The sequence below is a fragment of the Phyllostomus hastatus genome, unplaced genomic scaffold (assembly GCF_019186645.2).
Source record: "Phyllostomus hastatus isolate PE091 unplaced genomic scaffold, TTU_PhHast_1.1 phas_scaffold_555, whole genome shotgun sequence".
Lineage (NCBI taxonomy): Eukaryota > Metazoa > Chordata > Mammalia > Chiroptera > Phyllostomidae > Phyllostomus > Phyllostomus hastatus.
In genome coordinates this window covers 6,736,934-6,754,049 of record NW_025334036.1, presented here as the reverse complement: position 1 = coordinate 6,754,049, position 17,116 = coordinate 6,736,934, and the positions used below count along the sequence as shown (strand labels likewise).

The following is a 17,116-nucleotide window of genomic DNA, read 5'->3' as shown; positions in this document are numbered from 1 at the left end:
CAGCAAGGTGACCTGGCAGCCAGGAAGATTCCCGCCATTACCTTCTGTGCTGGTGGCCCTTGCATGCCCACAGAGGGTCTCCTTCTGAGACCAGCTGCTGGGTAGGAAACCAGTGGGTCTTCGCCCTGTGGACGTACTCAGAGGTTCTCAGTGCCAGGCCTTGTGGCCTGGGGGCAGCGGGGTTGTGGCCTGCCCTCTCTCTGCCCTGTCCCCCTCCTAGCCCTCCACGGACTACAGGGGGCCCATGTCAAGAACCCCCTCTGCATTCTCTGCAGCCCCTCCACCTAGCCACCTCCCACCTTAGATCCAAGGTAAATGAATACTGGGAGCCTGAGGCTGCAGCTTCTAAATCCAGCAGCACACACACTCTGGAAGGGCACCCTGCCCCCGTGTCCCATGCCAGCAGGGGCATATGGGAAGGGACCTGCCCGTCCTAACCCAGTGAGGTATAAGCACCAAATGTGATAACAGAGAGAGCCAAGGGAGGCATTGTGATTGGTGACCAGCCAGGCTGGGCTGCTGCCCCTAGTGACTGGGGGTGGGGGGGACACAGTGGAGCGAGAGCCATGCGGCCACAAACGACTGGGGCCCGCAGGCCGGGGCAGTGTTGTGCCTGGGTGCAGAGCCCCCGGGCCCCGCCCTCAGCTCGCTGCCGACATGCACTGGGGCACTGAGCCCAGTGGTGCTGTCCAAAACCCAAATGGATTAACCACTCCTTCTTGTGCTCCGTTCTCTCACTTGGCTGCATTTTCCCAGTCCCTGCTCTGCTGCAGACTCACTGCTGGGAACTGCAGCTGCAGGCCTGCCCCAGCAGTCCAGCTCCCAGAAGGCTGTGGGGCCCTGAAGCAGAGCAGGACCTGCCCAGCCCCTCTCTGCTGCAACACAGACCCACCTTGATTTTGCAGCGGGCTGAGGGCACGGCGGCTCTACACTCTGTCCCCATCAGCCAGGAGGCAGCACGTGGCCCTGCTAGAGGCCCAGCAGGGACAGGGTCACCGCCTGTGCCACCTGGACAGACCACCACCTCATGGTGCTGGGGTGAGAGGTGTCGCGGCTGTTTCCCAGCGCCCAGGGCCTGCCCCGCCTGTCCCTGTAGGCCCCACTGCAGAGGGGTGTGTGTTGGTCCGTTCGTTGAGTCTGCAAACACCTATTGGATGGACGTCTCTTGTGTGTCAGCCTCTGTGCCGAGGGTGGCCTGCCACCCACAGCTTTCAGTCTAATAATGGAGAACAGAGACCAGCAGCCAGCCGGCGCTGGTGCTGAGTATGCTGAGGGCTCTGCCCGGAGCCGTGGGGGCAGCCTCCTGCAAGTCCTTGCACTGAGCCTGCCCCCCAGGATGGGTGGGGGCAACCTCAGAGCCAGGCTGCAAGTGGGTGCAGCCTGGAACCCCCAGGGAAGGAGGAGGAGCTGGGGTCTTTCATCTCCGAGCCGATGCTGCCTGGGCTTTTTCAGCCCTGGCGGGAACCCCCTGCTCACCTGATCCCTCTCCCCTCCAGCCTGCCCTCCGTGTGGCGCATTTCCTCATTTCCCACAATAAGGCCATTATCCTGCCCGGCCCGTCCTCCTGTTCTCGTGGAAGAGCAAGATCTGGTCTGCCGTTTTAGCCGCCCTCCCACCCCATGGGCCTGCCCGCCACACCTGTGGGCTGGCAGCGCCCCACGCTGCAGCCAAGGAGACAGCCCCCCATCCCCTCCCCTCCTTGCTGGTCCCCCGTTGTGGCATGCTGCACAATTCACCTCCTCTGCTCCGTCTGTGACCCCTTCCGCCCCCACGCCCGAGTGAGCTCCAGGAGGACAGGAGTCTGGGACCGCTGTGTTCCCGGTGTGCGTGCAGCCCCTAGCACCAGGCCCCGCATGTCGCTGGCGCTCCGTGAACAGTTGTGGATGAAGCCTGGCTTTGCCCCGCGCCCACACGGTGGGAAGGGCCCAGGCCCCTCTGGGAAGGGAAGGGGGGCAGCTAAGGCAGGAGAGGCGGCCCCACCCGGGGCCCTGTTGGCAGCGAGCCGCCGGGCTTTCGACAGGCCCCCTTCGTGCTGTTACTTGTGGTTGAGTCCCTGGCACCGGTGCCAAGAAGAGTCAAGCCGCCTGTCAGCCTTCCAGGAGACTGTCTCCACGAGAGATGGCAGTTAGAGCAAAACCAGCCTTTCCTGTTCCAGGGAGACGGATGGCACTTGGAAAGCAGCCGCCCGCGCCCCCCCCCCAATGCCCCCAACCCCCCCCACACACACACTGTCTGTACACCAGGCAGGGACACCAGAGTCCCTCATCCCGCGCCCCCTCCTCCAATGACAGGACCACCCACTGCCCAGACCACCCTGGCTGGCCCACCTCCCGGCCCCCCACAGGCCGTCTCCACATCAGGGCAGGAGCCTTGGATGGCGAGAAGGAAGCAGCAGGAGGTGGAACCATATGAAGTCGCCGTTTTTTATAAGGCAGGGATGGTAGTGAGCGGCAGTTTCACACGGTTCTATGCAGAGGGCTTTGAGCAGGATGGAGAGGCCGCGGCCACCTTGACCATCCCACAGAGCACCAGCTCGTCCCTGCGCCCCATGTAGACAGCAGAGCTGCAGGTGCCCTTGGCCCAGGGGGCACTGGCCTCAGAGGCACCACATGAGCCTCGGAGCAGGAACAGGATAGGCCATGGTTGTTTCTCCCCCAGTTCTGTTCATGTCCAGCCCATGCAGTCCTCCTAGTCAGGATTCTAGAGGAACGAAGCCAGACACCTCTGCCCGGATGAGGGGTGTAGGGGATTCACACTCACGCCCTGTGCTGTTCATCTCCCATCCTTCTCCCAGGCCTCCCATGCTCTGGGCTTGTGGCTGGGAAATCCCAGGGACTGGGAACAGAGACTGGTGCCAGCCCTGCCGCTTGCTGGCTGTGTGACCTCGGGCGAGTCACTTGACTTGAGTTTCCTTGTCTGTCAATCAGAGGTAACGTCCCCCTCCCCTGAAGTGCCACACAGGACTAGGAATAATACAGGTGGTGCCCAGGACACTGGTGCAGTGAGGGTGCCTGTGTCCCTTGGTTCTCGGGAGGTCAGTGACTAACATGACCCATCAGGGACTCAGCCCGGCCCCGCCCCCTGCCGTGGGCTCCAGTGCGAACGGGCCTCCCAGCTCCGGCCCTGGCCAGGGTTACGCAGTCAGCCGGGACACCTGTCGTCTTTTTGGCAGCCTGCCCCTTCGTTCTCTCCCTCTGCCTCCTGCTCCCCTCTGAGGCCTGCCTGCCTGCCTGGGTTTCGCCTCTCCTTCTTTCTTCTAGCATCGGCGTCTTCTCTTCCACCCACCGTTAGGTCCAGGCTGTGGCGTGCAGCCCTTTCTCAGGAACTCCGCTGGAGGCCCGCTGCACCTGAGAGATGGTGTGAGACGGTTGTGCACCGTATTAGTTTCATATTGCGCTGTAACAAGTACCACGAACTAGCGGTTCAGACAGGCAGAGCTTTGTTCTCTGACGGTTCGGGAGGCGAGGAGCCTGCTACGCATCTTACGGAGCTAAGGTCAAGGGGCTAAGGTCAAGGCATCAGCAGGGCGGGTCCTTCCAGAGGCTCCAGGGGACCCTGCATTCCCTGTCTCCTCCAGCCTCTGGCGGCTGCCAGCACGCCTCGGCTTGTCGCCGCATCACTCACTTGAGTCTCTGCCGCTGGGAACAGCCTTCTGTTCTGTGGTCTCATCTCCTCCGCTTCCATCCTGCGAGGATCCTTGTGATTGCGTGGAGGGCCCAACCCAGGCCATCCAGGATCGTGTCTCCATCTCGGACCTTCATCGGATGCCCTCTGCAGCACCATGGGCCCTGCCTGGTCCCATGGGTCACAGGGATGAAGGCCCTTATCCTGGGGGCCCGTTGTTCAGCCTGTGACAGTGCATGAGGGCCTTTTATTTTTAATTAGCCCTCCTTTTCTTTGTATGGTTCCCTTTTTTATATAGTAAATGAGCTGGTTTCTTATTTAGTGTCATGATACAAAGTTCCTATTCTAAGTCAGTTTATTTTTTTTTTTGGAGTAATAACAAGTTGTTATAAAGAAAAAGACCAAGTGCCTAATAGTGCAGGAGGCAACTGGGACCAAAGCGGGGTAGGGACGGTCCAGGGCACCCTGGGGCAGCGCCGTGAGCCTGGGGCTGCGCCCTCTCCCCCCACAGCTGTCTGTTCCGTCTAACCCCCCTGTCCGCCTGCTTCCCTGCAGCTCACCATCATCTTCAAGAACTTCCAGGAGTGTGTGGACCAGAAGGTGTACCAGGCTGAGATGGACGAGCTCCCGGCCGCCTTTGCTGACGGCTCCAAGAACGGTGGGGACAAACACGGGGCCAACAGCCTGAAGATCACAGAGAAGGTATCGGGCCAGCACGTCGAGATCCAGGCCAAGTACATCGGCACCACCATCGTGGTTCGCCAGGTGGGCCGCTACCTGACTTTCGCGGTCCGCATGCCGGAGGAGGTGGTCAATGCCGTGGAAGACCGGGACAGCCAGGGCCTCTACCTCTGCCTGCGGGGCTGCCCCCTCAACCAGCAGATCGACTTCCAGGCCTTCCACGCCCACGAAGGTGCAGGCGCCCACAGGCCCCAGGCTGCCAGCCCCGCCCCCGCCGCCCCCGACACCTTCCCATACGAGACGGCCGTGGCCAAGTGCAAGGAGAGGCTGCCCGTGGAGGACCTCTACTACCAGGCCTGTGTCTTTGACCTGCTCACTACGGGGGACGTGAACTTCACGCTGGCCGCCTACTACGCCTTGGAGGACGTCAAGATGCTCCACTCCAACAAGGACAAGCTGCACCTGTACGAGAGGACACGGGAGCCCCCCAGCCGGGCGGCCACTGCGGGGCTGTCTCCAGCCCCCCGGCTCCTCCTGGGCAGCCTCCTGCTCCTCGCCCTGCTCCCTGTGTCCCTGGAGGCCCTCGCTGCCTAGGATGGAGGGAGCTGCACTGCCTGTCACCAAGCCAGCCTGCAGCTGCCGAAGGGCTGGCTGCTTCCCAGTGGCCCCTCGGTCTCTGCAGGGGCCCGAAGCGAGGGCGGCGGCTGGCCGGCCGGTGAGCTGTGGGACGGTTACCTCAGAGCTGCCTTGGGCTGTCTGCTGGCAGGGGCTGGGGGTGTGGGGCGGCCCCTCCCCCTCCCCAGGGCCTTGGACAAGGTGGTGGCGACTGACTGGTGCTGTGACAGCTGTGACAGCAGAGCCGTGTGAGGGGGAGAGCTGCTCCCCCCTGCCCACCCCGCAGTGTGAATGTGCAAAACCGAGCCCCTCAGGGCCTCCAGCCCCCGCCCTGCCAGAGACACTGGGAAAGGTCCGAGTCAGCTCCTCCCGCCCCCTGCAATGCACTGAACGGCCCAGCCGACTGCTGCACGCGCCCGCCCGCCGTACGCGCACACTCCTCCACGAGCACACTCGCACACACTGGGCTGGCAGGCCCGGGGCACCCTCCAGGCTGGGCCCTGGGGCAGGCCCTCCTCTCCCGCGGGGCCTCAGGGCACCCAGGTCCCTGCCTCGAGAGCCCCCAGCTGGGGATGGTGCGTGCTGGCACTTGCTCGGAGCGACGCCACTCCTGGGCTCAGATGCCCTTCTCTGGCCCCCTCCTCCTCATGCTTAGAAAGTTGAGTTTCTAAATGTCTAAACAGAGAACTGCCCTTTGATTTCTGTTCCTTCCTCTCCAGCAGATGGTCAGACCCCCTGGGCAGGGGGACCTGGGCCACAGGGCGTGGGCAGGAGACCAGCGGATAGGGCCAGCTGGCCTGCCCTGATCCTCTGCTCTCCCCAGCTGCTCCCCAGAGCCCTGCTCCCCACCCTGCCCGTCCGCCCAGGGCTGCTGCGTCTGGGGAGAGGAGCAGCCTTGGCAGGGTCTCCCCCATTGGGTCCCTTCCCTTAAGTCTGGGGCCACACAGCCAGGAGAGACCTGCTGCTGGGAGCCCCAGCTGCCCATCCAAGGAGCCCTGGGCCAGCCCTGTCTCTGCTGCTGCCCGAGAGAACTGCAGGGACCAGCACCAGCCTGAGCTCCGCTCCCGGAGGGGCTGCGGGGCCCCTGAGGGCCGTCTCCCCAGAAGCCCTGCAGCCCCTCACTGTCCCCACCTGCCCGCGGCACCAACTTGGCCCTTCTGCTGTTCCCCAGGGACCTCTCATACACTGGCCTCCCCCCTCAAGAGGTCCCCTCTCTGCCAAACCTGGGCAGGCGGGTGGGAGGGGCGAGGCCCCTACTGGTTTTTGAACAGCCCCTCTGTTGGAAGGAAAAAGTGAAGCACTTTATTTTGGTTGTGTTTGCTCACGTTCTGCTTGGAAGTGGGGACCCCTCACTGCGTCCTTGTGTCTGTGACCTGTGTGGAGTGTCACCCCGTGTACATACTGTAAATTATTTATTAATGGCTAAATGCAAGTAAAGTTTGGGTTTTTGTTTTGTTATTTTCCTTTGGGCTACGTGTTGGAGTTTGTTTTCGGACTGGTTCCTTTGGGGGCTGGTGAGGCGGCCAGCAGTGGGCATCCCCTTCCGGCGTCCTGAGGTGTGTGTGGGGAGGAGCCAGCATGTGTGTGTGTGTGTGCGCAAATGACCGAGCAGTTGGACCACCAAAGCCCCTGCTTTTCTAAAATGACCTTCTGTCCTTACAATGCTCTGTCTTTGGGGCTGGATCCCTGGCTCTGGTGGGGGTAGAACAGAATCTTGAGGACATGCGGGCACACTGCAGAAGGGTGTAATGTGCCCTGGGGGCGAGGGTGCACGTGCTGGCCTGAGACCCAGGGTGACTCCATCTCAGCGGTCAGTCTGGAACCTCAGACCTGGGACTGTCGCTGTCTCCCTTCCCCCAGGGTTCCTCTGTCACATGCAGCCTGGTGGAAGAGTAATGCTCCACAGAGCCGGGGGCCACCCACATCTGTGAGAAGGACCAAGGCTGACTTGGGGTCAGGTTCACTGCTGACTGTCAAACCACTCAATGCGCCAGAAAGAAATGCACACCCATTTTGCAGGTGAAGGAATGGATACTCGAATGTGAGTTGCCTTGCCAGGGATTCCTTAGCAAGGAGCCAGGCCAGCCAGGTCCGCTCCTGCTCTTGACACTACATGCCGTGAGGCAGAGCAGCAGCAGAGTGGAGCCAGGCTACATCCCAGTTCCTCCACTCTTCTAGCTATGTGACCCTGGGTGAGTCACTTAACCTCTCTGTGTCTCCATCCCCACTTCTGTAAAATGAGGGGCGTGTATCGCATCAGGCTATTGGAGACTTGAGTTAATTCTTGTATAGTACTTAGCCCAGGGGCTGGCACGCAGTGAGTGTCCTGAGTACCCCGATGGTATTCCTCCAAAGCAAGAGGGACTGAGTGAGACGGTGGGTGGGAAGAGGAGGGGGAGGGCCATGCAGAGCCTGGGAGCTTGGGAGGGATGTGAACTGTAAGGCTAGCAAGGGAGGGGAGGAGTCTGGAGTGAGCATGTCCACCAGTCCCCACCTGCAGAGAAAGGCTCAAAGTAGGGAGAACTTTCTAGAATACAACTCCTACACTTCCAGAGAGGACCTGGGGAGTCTGGGCTCTGAAAGGGACAGAGCTGGGCTGCATCCAGCATACCCTTGCGTCCTACCTACCCAGTTGCCCAAACTGTCAGCACCAAGGGGCCTCTCCCTCCCAGCAGAAACCGGGAGGAAGCCACTGGCGGGGGAGGCACCCCGAGGTGGCAGAGCGGCGGGCACTCGGCCAGCACAGAACTGATCACTGAGAAGTCAGGGCACACAAGCATTTTTTTAAAAACCTTGCTCACCGTCTGATGAAAATGCTACATTACTTGCCCGAAATAGCCTTGGTTTGGAATTTGTTCAGGACCCTCCATTCAGGATGGAGTTCTTTTCCAAGTCCCTTGCTACCGGCTGCCCTCCTGAACATGGACATTTGTCATGCGAATATGGAACGCAGAGTCTTGGGCTAAATGGTTCCCAATAAGCAGCTGCATCGCACACGGCGGGCTGGGTGGGAGCGGGTCTCTCCTGCCTGCGTCCTTGCGGCCCATCAGCCCACGGTGGTGAGCACATTTGCAGACGGAGGGGCAGCCCCTCGGTCCCGACTCACTGGTGTGCAGCTGGAATCTGGATGTGTTGGCTGGAGAACCAGAATGGGTAAGACGACAGGAGAGAAACAGCTACTAAAAGCCAGGGAATGAGGGTGGCATATACGAAAGGGGGCAGACCCCGGGATGAAAAGGAGCAGAACTCGGGCCGAAAAGAAGGAGCGGAACTCGGGCCGGAGCGGGTCTCCTCCACGCGGTGGCGGGGAGCGGCGGGGAGCGGCGGGGAGCAGGGGGTGGTCTTGGGCGGCAGGCCGACTTGGCATCCAGACTGGCTCTGCCCGGCGCTAGCTGTGTGGTCTGCCTTGGATTTCTTGAGCCTTGGATTCCTTATTTGTAGAATGGAATTACGAGTACCTACCTCCCAAGGTCATTGTAGAACTCCAATGAGCTCACGCTCATAAACTGCCTGGCACCTGGGCCCTGGCGTGGGGCAGGGGCCACCAAAAACAGCGGTCCCCTCCCGCTCCAGTTGTGTGCGTGCGTTTGTTCGTGGACAGTTAAGTAAAAAGTCCTGAAAGAGATGCACCCTGTGTCAGAAGAGGGTGGGACAGCTTTCACCCCTGCTGGGGTCGGCGCAGGGGACCTCTGACTCACTTGCATGAATTTGGGGTGCCAGACATGCAGAGATTGGGAGGGGGCGGACATTCTACACAGAGAAAAGGCTGAGTCAGGGACCTGGCGTAGCAACAGCAGGCAGTGATGGGACTGGACAGCAGTGAGTGGACACACCAGGGTCCGCGATGATGCCACAGAGAGGCCTGAGCCCGGCAGGCCTCGCCAGCCAGGGCACAACTTAGCATTTCTAGTCCAGCTCCCATTAAGAAGCCATTCGCAGGTTTTGAGCGTGGGAGTGATCGACTTGGGTTTTGAAGGAGCCGGTCCAACTGCTGTAGAAAGCTGAGGGCAGAACCATCAGGAGGGAAAGAGGAAGTCAGGGGCCGCGACACCAAGCCAGTCAGAAGCGGGTGGTGGTGGCCGTGCTGGAGATGACACGGACGGCTTTGGGTTTAAGGTGAAGGCAGAGCGGACAAGGTTTGAGGAGAACCTGAGAAGGGACTGATGTCCCACTGCAGGGGTGCTCAGGAAGACCGATGCAGGGAATGACAAAAGGAGGGTGCCCCAGTCTGCTGGGGAGACAGCTATGACAGTGTGGGGACAGCACATGGTCTCTGGTCACAGGGAGGGGACAGTCGGGAATGGGAACCAGATAGCAGGGTCCAGTGCAGCTGCTTAGAGGAAATTAAGCATGAACTGAGTTCTGACGATGAACAAGGTTTGGCAGGAGGTGACAGAGGAGGGGGTAGAAGCCGGCAAGCAGCCCAGGAGCAGAGCTCTGGCTCAAGGACCTGAAGTGGCAAGAGCAGTGGGCTGGCTGCGGTCAGGACTCTCAGAGACAGAGCAGTTCACAGTGGCCAGCAGGGGCAGCTCACAGGGGGCCTGGGGCCCAGACCAGGAAGCTTACAGTTAGGACCAGTTACTGGGAGCAGCAGAGGGACGTCTGGGCTTTGCGGCTCAGGATGGTCCCTCTGGCTGCCACACGAGTGGAAGGGAGGGGTGGCTGGACCCAGGAGAAGCCTGTGCATCCTTGGCTGAGGTGGAGCAGAGAACCCAGCTGCCAGGCTGCTTGGTCAGCAGTGCGCCTCTACCCCTGTTCTGGTCCCTAACCTGTCCCACCAGCTTCATCTATAGGCTCTGCAACCAAGGGGGGTCCGCTGAGCACAAAGGAATAAGGGCTGACTGAGCCTTTGCTGGGTTTCTGGGTCCGGGTGAAGTGCTGGGGCCAGGCAGGCCATCTGTGGGAATCTGCCGCCCCCTGCTGGACGGTTCCAGAACCACATGCACGCGGGCCCCTCTGGGGTGGCTGGCGTCAGGATGCCCAACACTGTCCTCTTGACAATGATGGGTGCCAGCCCACCACGTGTCACCTCAGTGGCCTCACTCACCCCACCACGGCCTCACAAGGGGCTCTCTGAACCACAACTCTGGAGACCCCAAAGGCTGACAGGTTCTCACCCAGGTCCAACCCGTCCCAGACCAGCACCTCCCTGTCCCTCCAACAATCTTCTGGATCTTTGTCCCAGGCAGCGAACATCTCACCTGACATTACATCCCCTCCTTAGCTGGTCTGGAGTCTGCGTCCATCCCTTGGCTAAGAGGGCAGAGCCTCATGCTGGTTCAGTGTGTCCCCAGCTCTTGGAACGGGACCCAACCACAGCAGAGACTTGAGATCTTGGTCAAGGAGAAACGTGCTCTGCTGTAACTGGTCCCAGCTGTACTTCTGCCATCCTGGGAGCTCTCTGAAGGTTCAGGATGGGCCTCCCTCCTGGGGTTGAATCCCCACCCCCCCCAGAGCAAGCCTGTTCCTGGGGCCCTCGGGCCCCAGGGGTCTCTCTGGCTCTGGGCTGAGGGCTGCTGGGGCACAGTGCTACTAAGCGGGCTGGCGTTCCAGGCCACCTCGTCCAGTCCCCCACCCCCCTCAGGCCCGGCCTGAGGAGCACTGCAGCCCCTAGGGTGTAGAAGCCTTTCCCTTTCAGGTTTGAGCTCTCACTTAAAAACCGCATTAATGCTAGAAGCTGCCTCCTCTGTTTGCAAAGGACAAGGCCAGCTGCCTAAGCACACACAGGGAAGCACTGGAAGGGGACTTTGCTGCTCAGTCCCTTCAGACAGACCACACTGCCTCCCGAAGGCCACCGCAGTTGCCTGTGGTCATTGAGAACTGAACTTTGTTAACAGCAGCTCCCTCGCGGGTCACAAAAGAAACAAAGATACCATGTGGGAACCCTCCCTGGGCAGCTGGCCCTGAGTAGTTGATGGTATTCTGTCTTTGAAATGAGCAGCCCAAGGGTCCCAGACTTGTCCGTGTTCCCACACTATGCCAGGTCACATGACCACAGAGCTGCGCAGGAAATCCCGGTGTCCGGCCTGGTGCAGGGTCCCCCGGCTGCCCAGGTTTCTAGGGGATAAAGGCCGGCCCAGGGCTTCGTTAGGACAAACCTGGCCCGGCTCCTTTAAGAGCCACAGGTTGGAACCCGAAGACCAGACTGGTCTGGCAAACGGCAGAGCCCTGTGTTTCAATAAGTGACCTTTATGTTGGCACTAATTGAGGACTTGCCTTGATGACAGACGTGCGCGGCCCCGCCAGGCAGGAGGGAGGAGGGGGCCTGGGCTTGCTGCTTCCAGTAAAAGGCAGGCGTTTTGGCAGGAGGCAGCTGAGGTTCGTTGCTATTGTAAAGCGTCATAAACTGATTATTGCAGCACTTGTTCCTAAAGTTTCCCCCAGTCGTTCCAGCTGAGTGGTGAATTACAAAACGGCTGAGAGTTTATCAGCAGGAAGAACCCTCAACGCTTGCTTCTTCCCGTCTCTGTCTTAAAGAGAACTACGTGCAGTAACAACCCCAGGCTCGCCTCTGAGCACCCACGGGCCAGACTGGGCGAGGCCCCTGCGGCCAGGCCACACCGAGAATTAAGAGTGTGAGTTTGGTTTCAGAGTCCCTGAAGTATCAGAAAAACCCCTCGGGCCCAGCAGACCGCTGGTGCTGCTGCTGGTGCTGCTGCTGGTGCTGCTGCTGCTGTGCAGACGGGCTCTCGTCCGCGGCCTGGGCCACCCTTCCTCAGTCTGGGCCTCGCCGGAGCAGGGCCTGCCACGGTGCCAAATTGCTCGAGTTAACATTTGTGTCAGTGTTTCCATTATAAAATGCTTTTTCCCCCTTCAAGAATATGTAACCCAACTGTTAAATTACCCTCAAGGCCGCAGGCTGGCAGACATGTTGTTTTTATTTCCTACAGAGGGTGGGGGCTGCAGGACCCCGATGCAGAGGGCACAGGTCTTCCGAGGCACCTTCCGGGGCACCTGCAGCCTGCAGGGCCATCTCAGCAGGTGCGGGGACACAGGCCGTGGACTGGAGCTGCCCCCAGGGACTGCTAGCCTCAGCAGTAGCTAGCTGCTCAGGGAAAACCTTCGGCCCCTGTGGCGTGAGGTCCTGGACCCAACGGCTGGCGCTGCGCAAAGGAACATGCCCAACTTGAAAGGCTCCGTCTCACCGGCTGTCGAACGGTCCACATGACCCAGAGACCCAGGGAGGGGGACGAGGCGCGGCCAGTCAGTCCGCACCGATGCAACCCAACATGTTCGCCCGATTCTACAAATCCTTAGTAACACCTTTTAATATCCAAGAATCCAAAGTACAGCAGTTTTACAATGTAGGAAAATTTAATACATACTATATAAACAACATTATTTACATCAGAAATCACTAGGACAGTGGCATTTTTCACAAATATAAATTAATTACTGTTTAGTCAACAGATTTTAAAAGTCCACAATTTTACAATAAAGAAAAACCGTCTGCCCCCGCACGAGGGAGGTGCAGACGGACTAAAGCAGCCTGGACCTTTGGCCTGGCTCCCCTCGCCCGCACGGCAGCCCCCGGGCAAGCCAGGTAGCCCCCGAGGCAGGCCCCGGGCCCGCTCCTGCTGACGGGCGCATTTTGGTCTGTAGGATCGCAGGGTCCGTGTGGGTTCGTAGCTGAACTGCGTGTGCACCGTGCGTCCCGATGCGGCGTCCAGTCGCCAGGCTAGAATGTCTGCAGCATGAAGTGAGAAGTGTTCTGGTTTCCCGGGAAGGGCGCAGGGAATGACTAGGAGGGGAGGGGGCCCGGGGCCCTCGGGTGGGCTCTGCGGAGAGCCCGGCTGTTTCCGGCCATCTCTGAAAGACAGCCATGCTGGGTCTGGGGGTCGAGTGCCCTTTTCCAGGGTGACAGTAGCTGTGTCAATCCTTGTTTATCCTCGGGTTTCAGGTGAGGCTAATTCCCCTCTTCCTCAATCCCGCTCGCTCTACCCCACTGTGAAATCTTTCCCAGTTGGGCTCCATGGAAGACCATCTTCCGAGATTCCCGGGGCAGCTGCTCCCATCCACAAACGAGAGCGTCCACCTGTGCAAATGTCCGTGTTTGATCTAAGCATACAGTATTCACACTGACTGATGTCAGCGAGGAAACGCCTCCCTTCTCCAGCGCACTCTCCAAACACACTTCAACACCTACAACAGATGCTTTTATAGGGATACTGCAATGTTAGAATCAACTTAACACTGATCTGGCTGATACTGCCTTTTGCTCTATTATATGGCACTCAAGGTCCTGTATGCAAACAAAAGGAACTTCCTCCTTCCTCATGATGACAGATCTTTGGGAATAACTCTCATCTCTTATCAACAACAAAAAGCATTGATGAGTACTGAAGTGCAGGGTCTCATAACTCCTTCTGGCCTCTTCATAGTGAAAGAAAACGGGGAGCCTGGAGGAGCCCCCAGGAGGGCGTGACCTGACTTCCCACAGGGGAAGACCTGGGGCTCAGCCCCACCCAGATCTCCAGGATCCGGCAAGCGCACTTCACCTTCCTTCTTCCCCGGGCGGCTCGAACATGGGGTAGTGTTAGCAACGCCAGCAAGAAGCTGACCTTATGACCGCCAAAGCAGAGGCCTGATCTCCTACCTTCTCCCACGGGGCAGTCACAGCATGTCCCCAGCAGGTGATCCTAGCCAGGGCCCCCTATGCTGCTCCTTGAGCTCCATCTCAGGGCATGCGTGGTACACGTGGAGGGTGAAGAACCCCACGTCCATGGGAGGTAAATGAGGAGGTGGTGGGCCCCATGGACTCCCAGCCAGGGCCGTGAGGGCCCAGACCTGCTCTGGGGCTCCATGCTGGCCGGCCTTGGGGTGTTCTGTGAGGTGGGAAGCGATGGCCACCGAAGCGGCACCCGCTTCCCCAGCAGGATGCAACCAGGGGGCTGTTAGTAAAGGCATCAGTGGTGTTGCCCAGGACACCAGCAAGTAAGTGATGATGATCGTATGAAGCACCCCCAGGTTTGTGCGGGGAGTTTAATGCCATGTATGCCCAGTGGAAGGCTTTCCCCCAGCTCCAAGCCTGGATGCGAACAGCAACACTGCATGTTCAAGTCAGTCACTCTGTCTCCATCCAGAGGCGCCTCTGGGTGTGCCAACAACCCTGGCACGCTCTCTATAAAATGAATGAAGGCCCCAGCATCGGGAAATGGAAGGAGCCCGCTCAATGGGTGTGGCCACCTTGCCCCCAGTCCTGACTCACTCACTGTCTGCACCTTGTCCTTGGAGGCTTCCTATCTTGGGAAAAAAGTTTACCTTGGGTCTACATGTGAGTCGATGTTGTTCTAGAAGAGACTGAGTTCAGTTCTAACAATAACAGTGGAAGCCTGTTCACCACAGGTAACAACTTACTTTTCACCTGTCCACCCCCAACGAGTGTCAGGAAAGAAATAAGACTCTTGTCGTCTCCTTCTTTGCGCTGTGTAAAGGGGACTCAACTGCCACCAGCAAACGCTGACCTAGCACAACACTGAACGCTCCCCCCACCTCCCGGCACTACCCTCCCACCTAAGCACCCCAGCTTGGTACCTGCTGGCACCACGCACGTCAGCAGGCTGCCTCTGCTTCCCCCTCCTCTCCAGGCCCTGGAGTTTTACTTCTCTTCACAGGAATCAGAAACCCACCAGGGATTCCAGTTTCCAGCCATACCCCGCCCCCCCAAACCAAGTCAGACCCCCGCTGACTTCCACCTGACTCAGCAGTACCCAAAAGTCAGCCACACAAACCCAACTCTCCCCGGCCCAGGAGGCCCATTCAGAAGGACTACACCTTTGAAATGTACAGACAGTGTGGGAAAAATTAGTGTTTGTAGGGAAGGGCCATTGTGCAGCTGTTCCCCTTCCTCCCCCACCCCCACCCCCTGCAACACAGGTGTCACACAATGAGGCCCAAGAGTATCACTTTTCCCAAGAACACATTTGAGGGGTATACCTGCTCCCCCCTTCAAGTTCTGTGATGCAAGACCCCACCCACTCATCCCCACACCCCATCAGCAGCATCGTCACGTCACCGTGAACCAAATCTCGCCCTGTCCACCGTCCAGCAGGTCCCGGCAGCCTTCATGCACACATTCCTTCCCTGACCACCGCACCCAGGTCCTGGGCACAGTGACCCCGGCAATGAAACATTCACGACTGAGGTCCCTTCTTCCTTCACTGGGGAAGCACAGCCCGTGAAGCTGGGAACGGGGACATAAAAGTCACCTCTTCCTCCTAGCACCCTTTGAAGTGGGAGGCCAGAACCAGGCTGGAGCAGGATGGGGTGCCAGGGTGCAGGAGTGGAGACCAAACCAAAGCTGGACCCGACCAAAGCCCCCCACTCCCGGAAGCGCCCCTCAGCTGATGAGCTGACAGCAGCAGCATGTCCAGAAACACCACTTACTGGTCTAGATAACCGGCTCCTGTTGGATCAGACCAAAAATATCCAGGTGCTTAATGACTCGTGCTCTCCTGTTTTCCGAGCTGTCCTCTATGTTTTCCGGACATTCCAGTTATAGTCTGGGTTGTTTTTCTGTTCTAGTGATCTCTCCAAAGGAGACCTATGATCCAGGGGTGACTTGGAGTCGTGAGGGGATTTCTGAGACGGGGGCGAGCGAGGATCCGAGACTGCAGGGTGCAGCGGGGGCAGGGGCTGCTTGTAATCCCCCAGTTTGTCTGTGTGGAAAGAGCGGTAATGGTCCGAGGGTCCCTGGCCGTGGTAGCCCATCGTGGGGCGGTGGTCGGACATTCGTCGGAAATCCTGCTGGTGGTAATTTTGCGGCCTGAATTCATCAGATCGCCGCCGCTTGGAGTCATGGTGGTGCCTGAAATGGAGATGCAAGGATTAGCAGGAAGGTCACAGCCACACTCCCACCCCCCTTCTTCATTGTCCAGCGGTCCTCTCGTGTGCTCAAATTCAAGGACACTTCCACAGGACTCATAGCAAGTGCTTACATTACTAGGAATCAAAACCAAAACAAAATTACAAAAGGCTATTTTATACTTATTGGCAAAACACGTCCTTTGAAATGACATAAGCCCCATCAAAGCTGCAATGGAACAAGCACACACTGGAATCACTGATGCCCTGGGACACTCACACTCCCTGCAGAACTAGCAACATCTGCACACACTTTCACAGTCCTTGACCCAGCCCCGGAGAAAGAGAGCTGCAGAAATTGTTCCCTAACTTACTAGCAAGAGCAAAAGCCACAACTGACCTAAATATTTAATAGTAGGCGAAGGGTTAATTATTTTAAAAAATTGGCTCAATGCAAAGAATGTTCAATCTTTTACTTAGGGCCATGGGAAACTGCTTGTTGTCCTAGTAAAAGAAAACTGCTACAAGTCACTGACAAGACAAACAATCCAATTCAAAACTGGGCGAAGACTTCAGTAAACAGCTTTCCAAGGAAGGTATACAGATGGCCACTGAGCACATGGAGAGATGCTGGACATCCTGAATGAACATTCACCGCTAGAAAGAGATGAAGATCCAACCGCAATGAGATACCCCTTCACACTCAGTAGGACGGCTACATTAGTAAAACCAGGAAATTAGTGTTGGCAAAGACGTGGGAAAACTGCAACTCTCTACGTCGCTGGTAGGAATGTAACACGGTTCAGCCTCTGTGGAAAAAAGTTAGGTGGTTCCTGAAAAGTTAAACACACGAGCACTGTACGACTAACAGTCCCACCCCTAGGCTTGCAGCAGCACTCTGCACAACAGCCAAAAGGCACCAACCACCCAGATGCCCACCAATGGGTGAATGGAGAAATAAAAGGCAGCATATACGTACACAAAAGAATATTCTTCAGCCATAAAAAGAAATGAAGTCACATGTACGCTACAGTGTGGATGGGCCTTTAAAACGTCATGCCAAGTATTCAAAGAAGGCAGTCCCCAGAGGTGAGTTTTTTTGTGATTCCATTTATGCAAAATATGCAGAATGAATTAGTCCACAAAAACATTACACACTGGGAATTGCTGGGAGCTGGGGACAAGGCAGAATGGGGAGTGACTGCTAATGGCCACAGGGTTCTCTCTGGGCGATGAAAGGGTTTTGAACTTGACAAAGGTGGTGGTTGTACAACACTGTGAATGTATTAAATGTCACTGGACAGTTCATTTTAAAATAATTAATTCGTGCTATGTGAATTTCACCTCAGTAAAAAGAGAGAAAGACAAAGATGGATGGTGACTTCAGGTCCCA

At 58.0% G+C, this 17,116-nt stretch overlaps 2 protein-coding genes across 11 annotated transcripts in view; one reads left to right on the top strand and one right to left on the bottom strand.

Annotated features, from left to right (window-relative positions):
* Window positions 1-6,378, top strand: part of RGMA (repulsive guidance molecule BMP co-receptor a) — a 28,499-nt gene extending 22,121 nt beyond the window's left edge. For all 6 annotated transcript variants that reach the window (XM_045824968.1, XM_045824967.1, XM_045824966.1 and 3 more), the window contains exon 4: window positions 4,180-6,378. In XM_045824968.1, coding sequence (XP_045680924.1) covers window positions 4,180-4,899 — 720 coding nt within the window. In that variant the 3' untranslated portion in view covers window positions 4,900-6,378. The remainder of the gene's footprint in view (window positions 1-4,179) is intronic.
* Window positions 6,379-12,170: 5,792 nt separating this feature from the next.
* Window positions 12,171-17,116, bottom strand: part of CHD2 (chromodomain helicase DNA binding protein 2) — an 85,203-nt gene continuing 80,257 nt past the window's right edge. For all 5 annotated transcript variants that reach the window (XM_045824718.1, XM_045824720.1, XM_045824715.1 and 2 more), the window contains one exon: window positions 12,171-15,727. In XM_045824718.1, coding sequence (XP_045680674.1) covers window positions 15,394-15,727 — 334 coding nt within the window. In that variant the 3' untranslated portion in view covers window positions 12,171-15,393. The remainder of the gene's footprint in view (window positions 15,728-17,116) is intronic.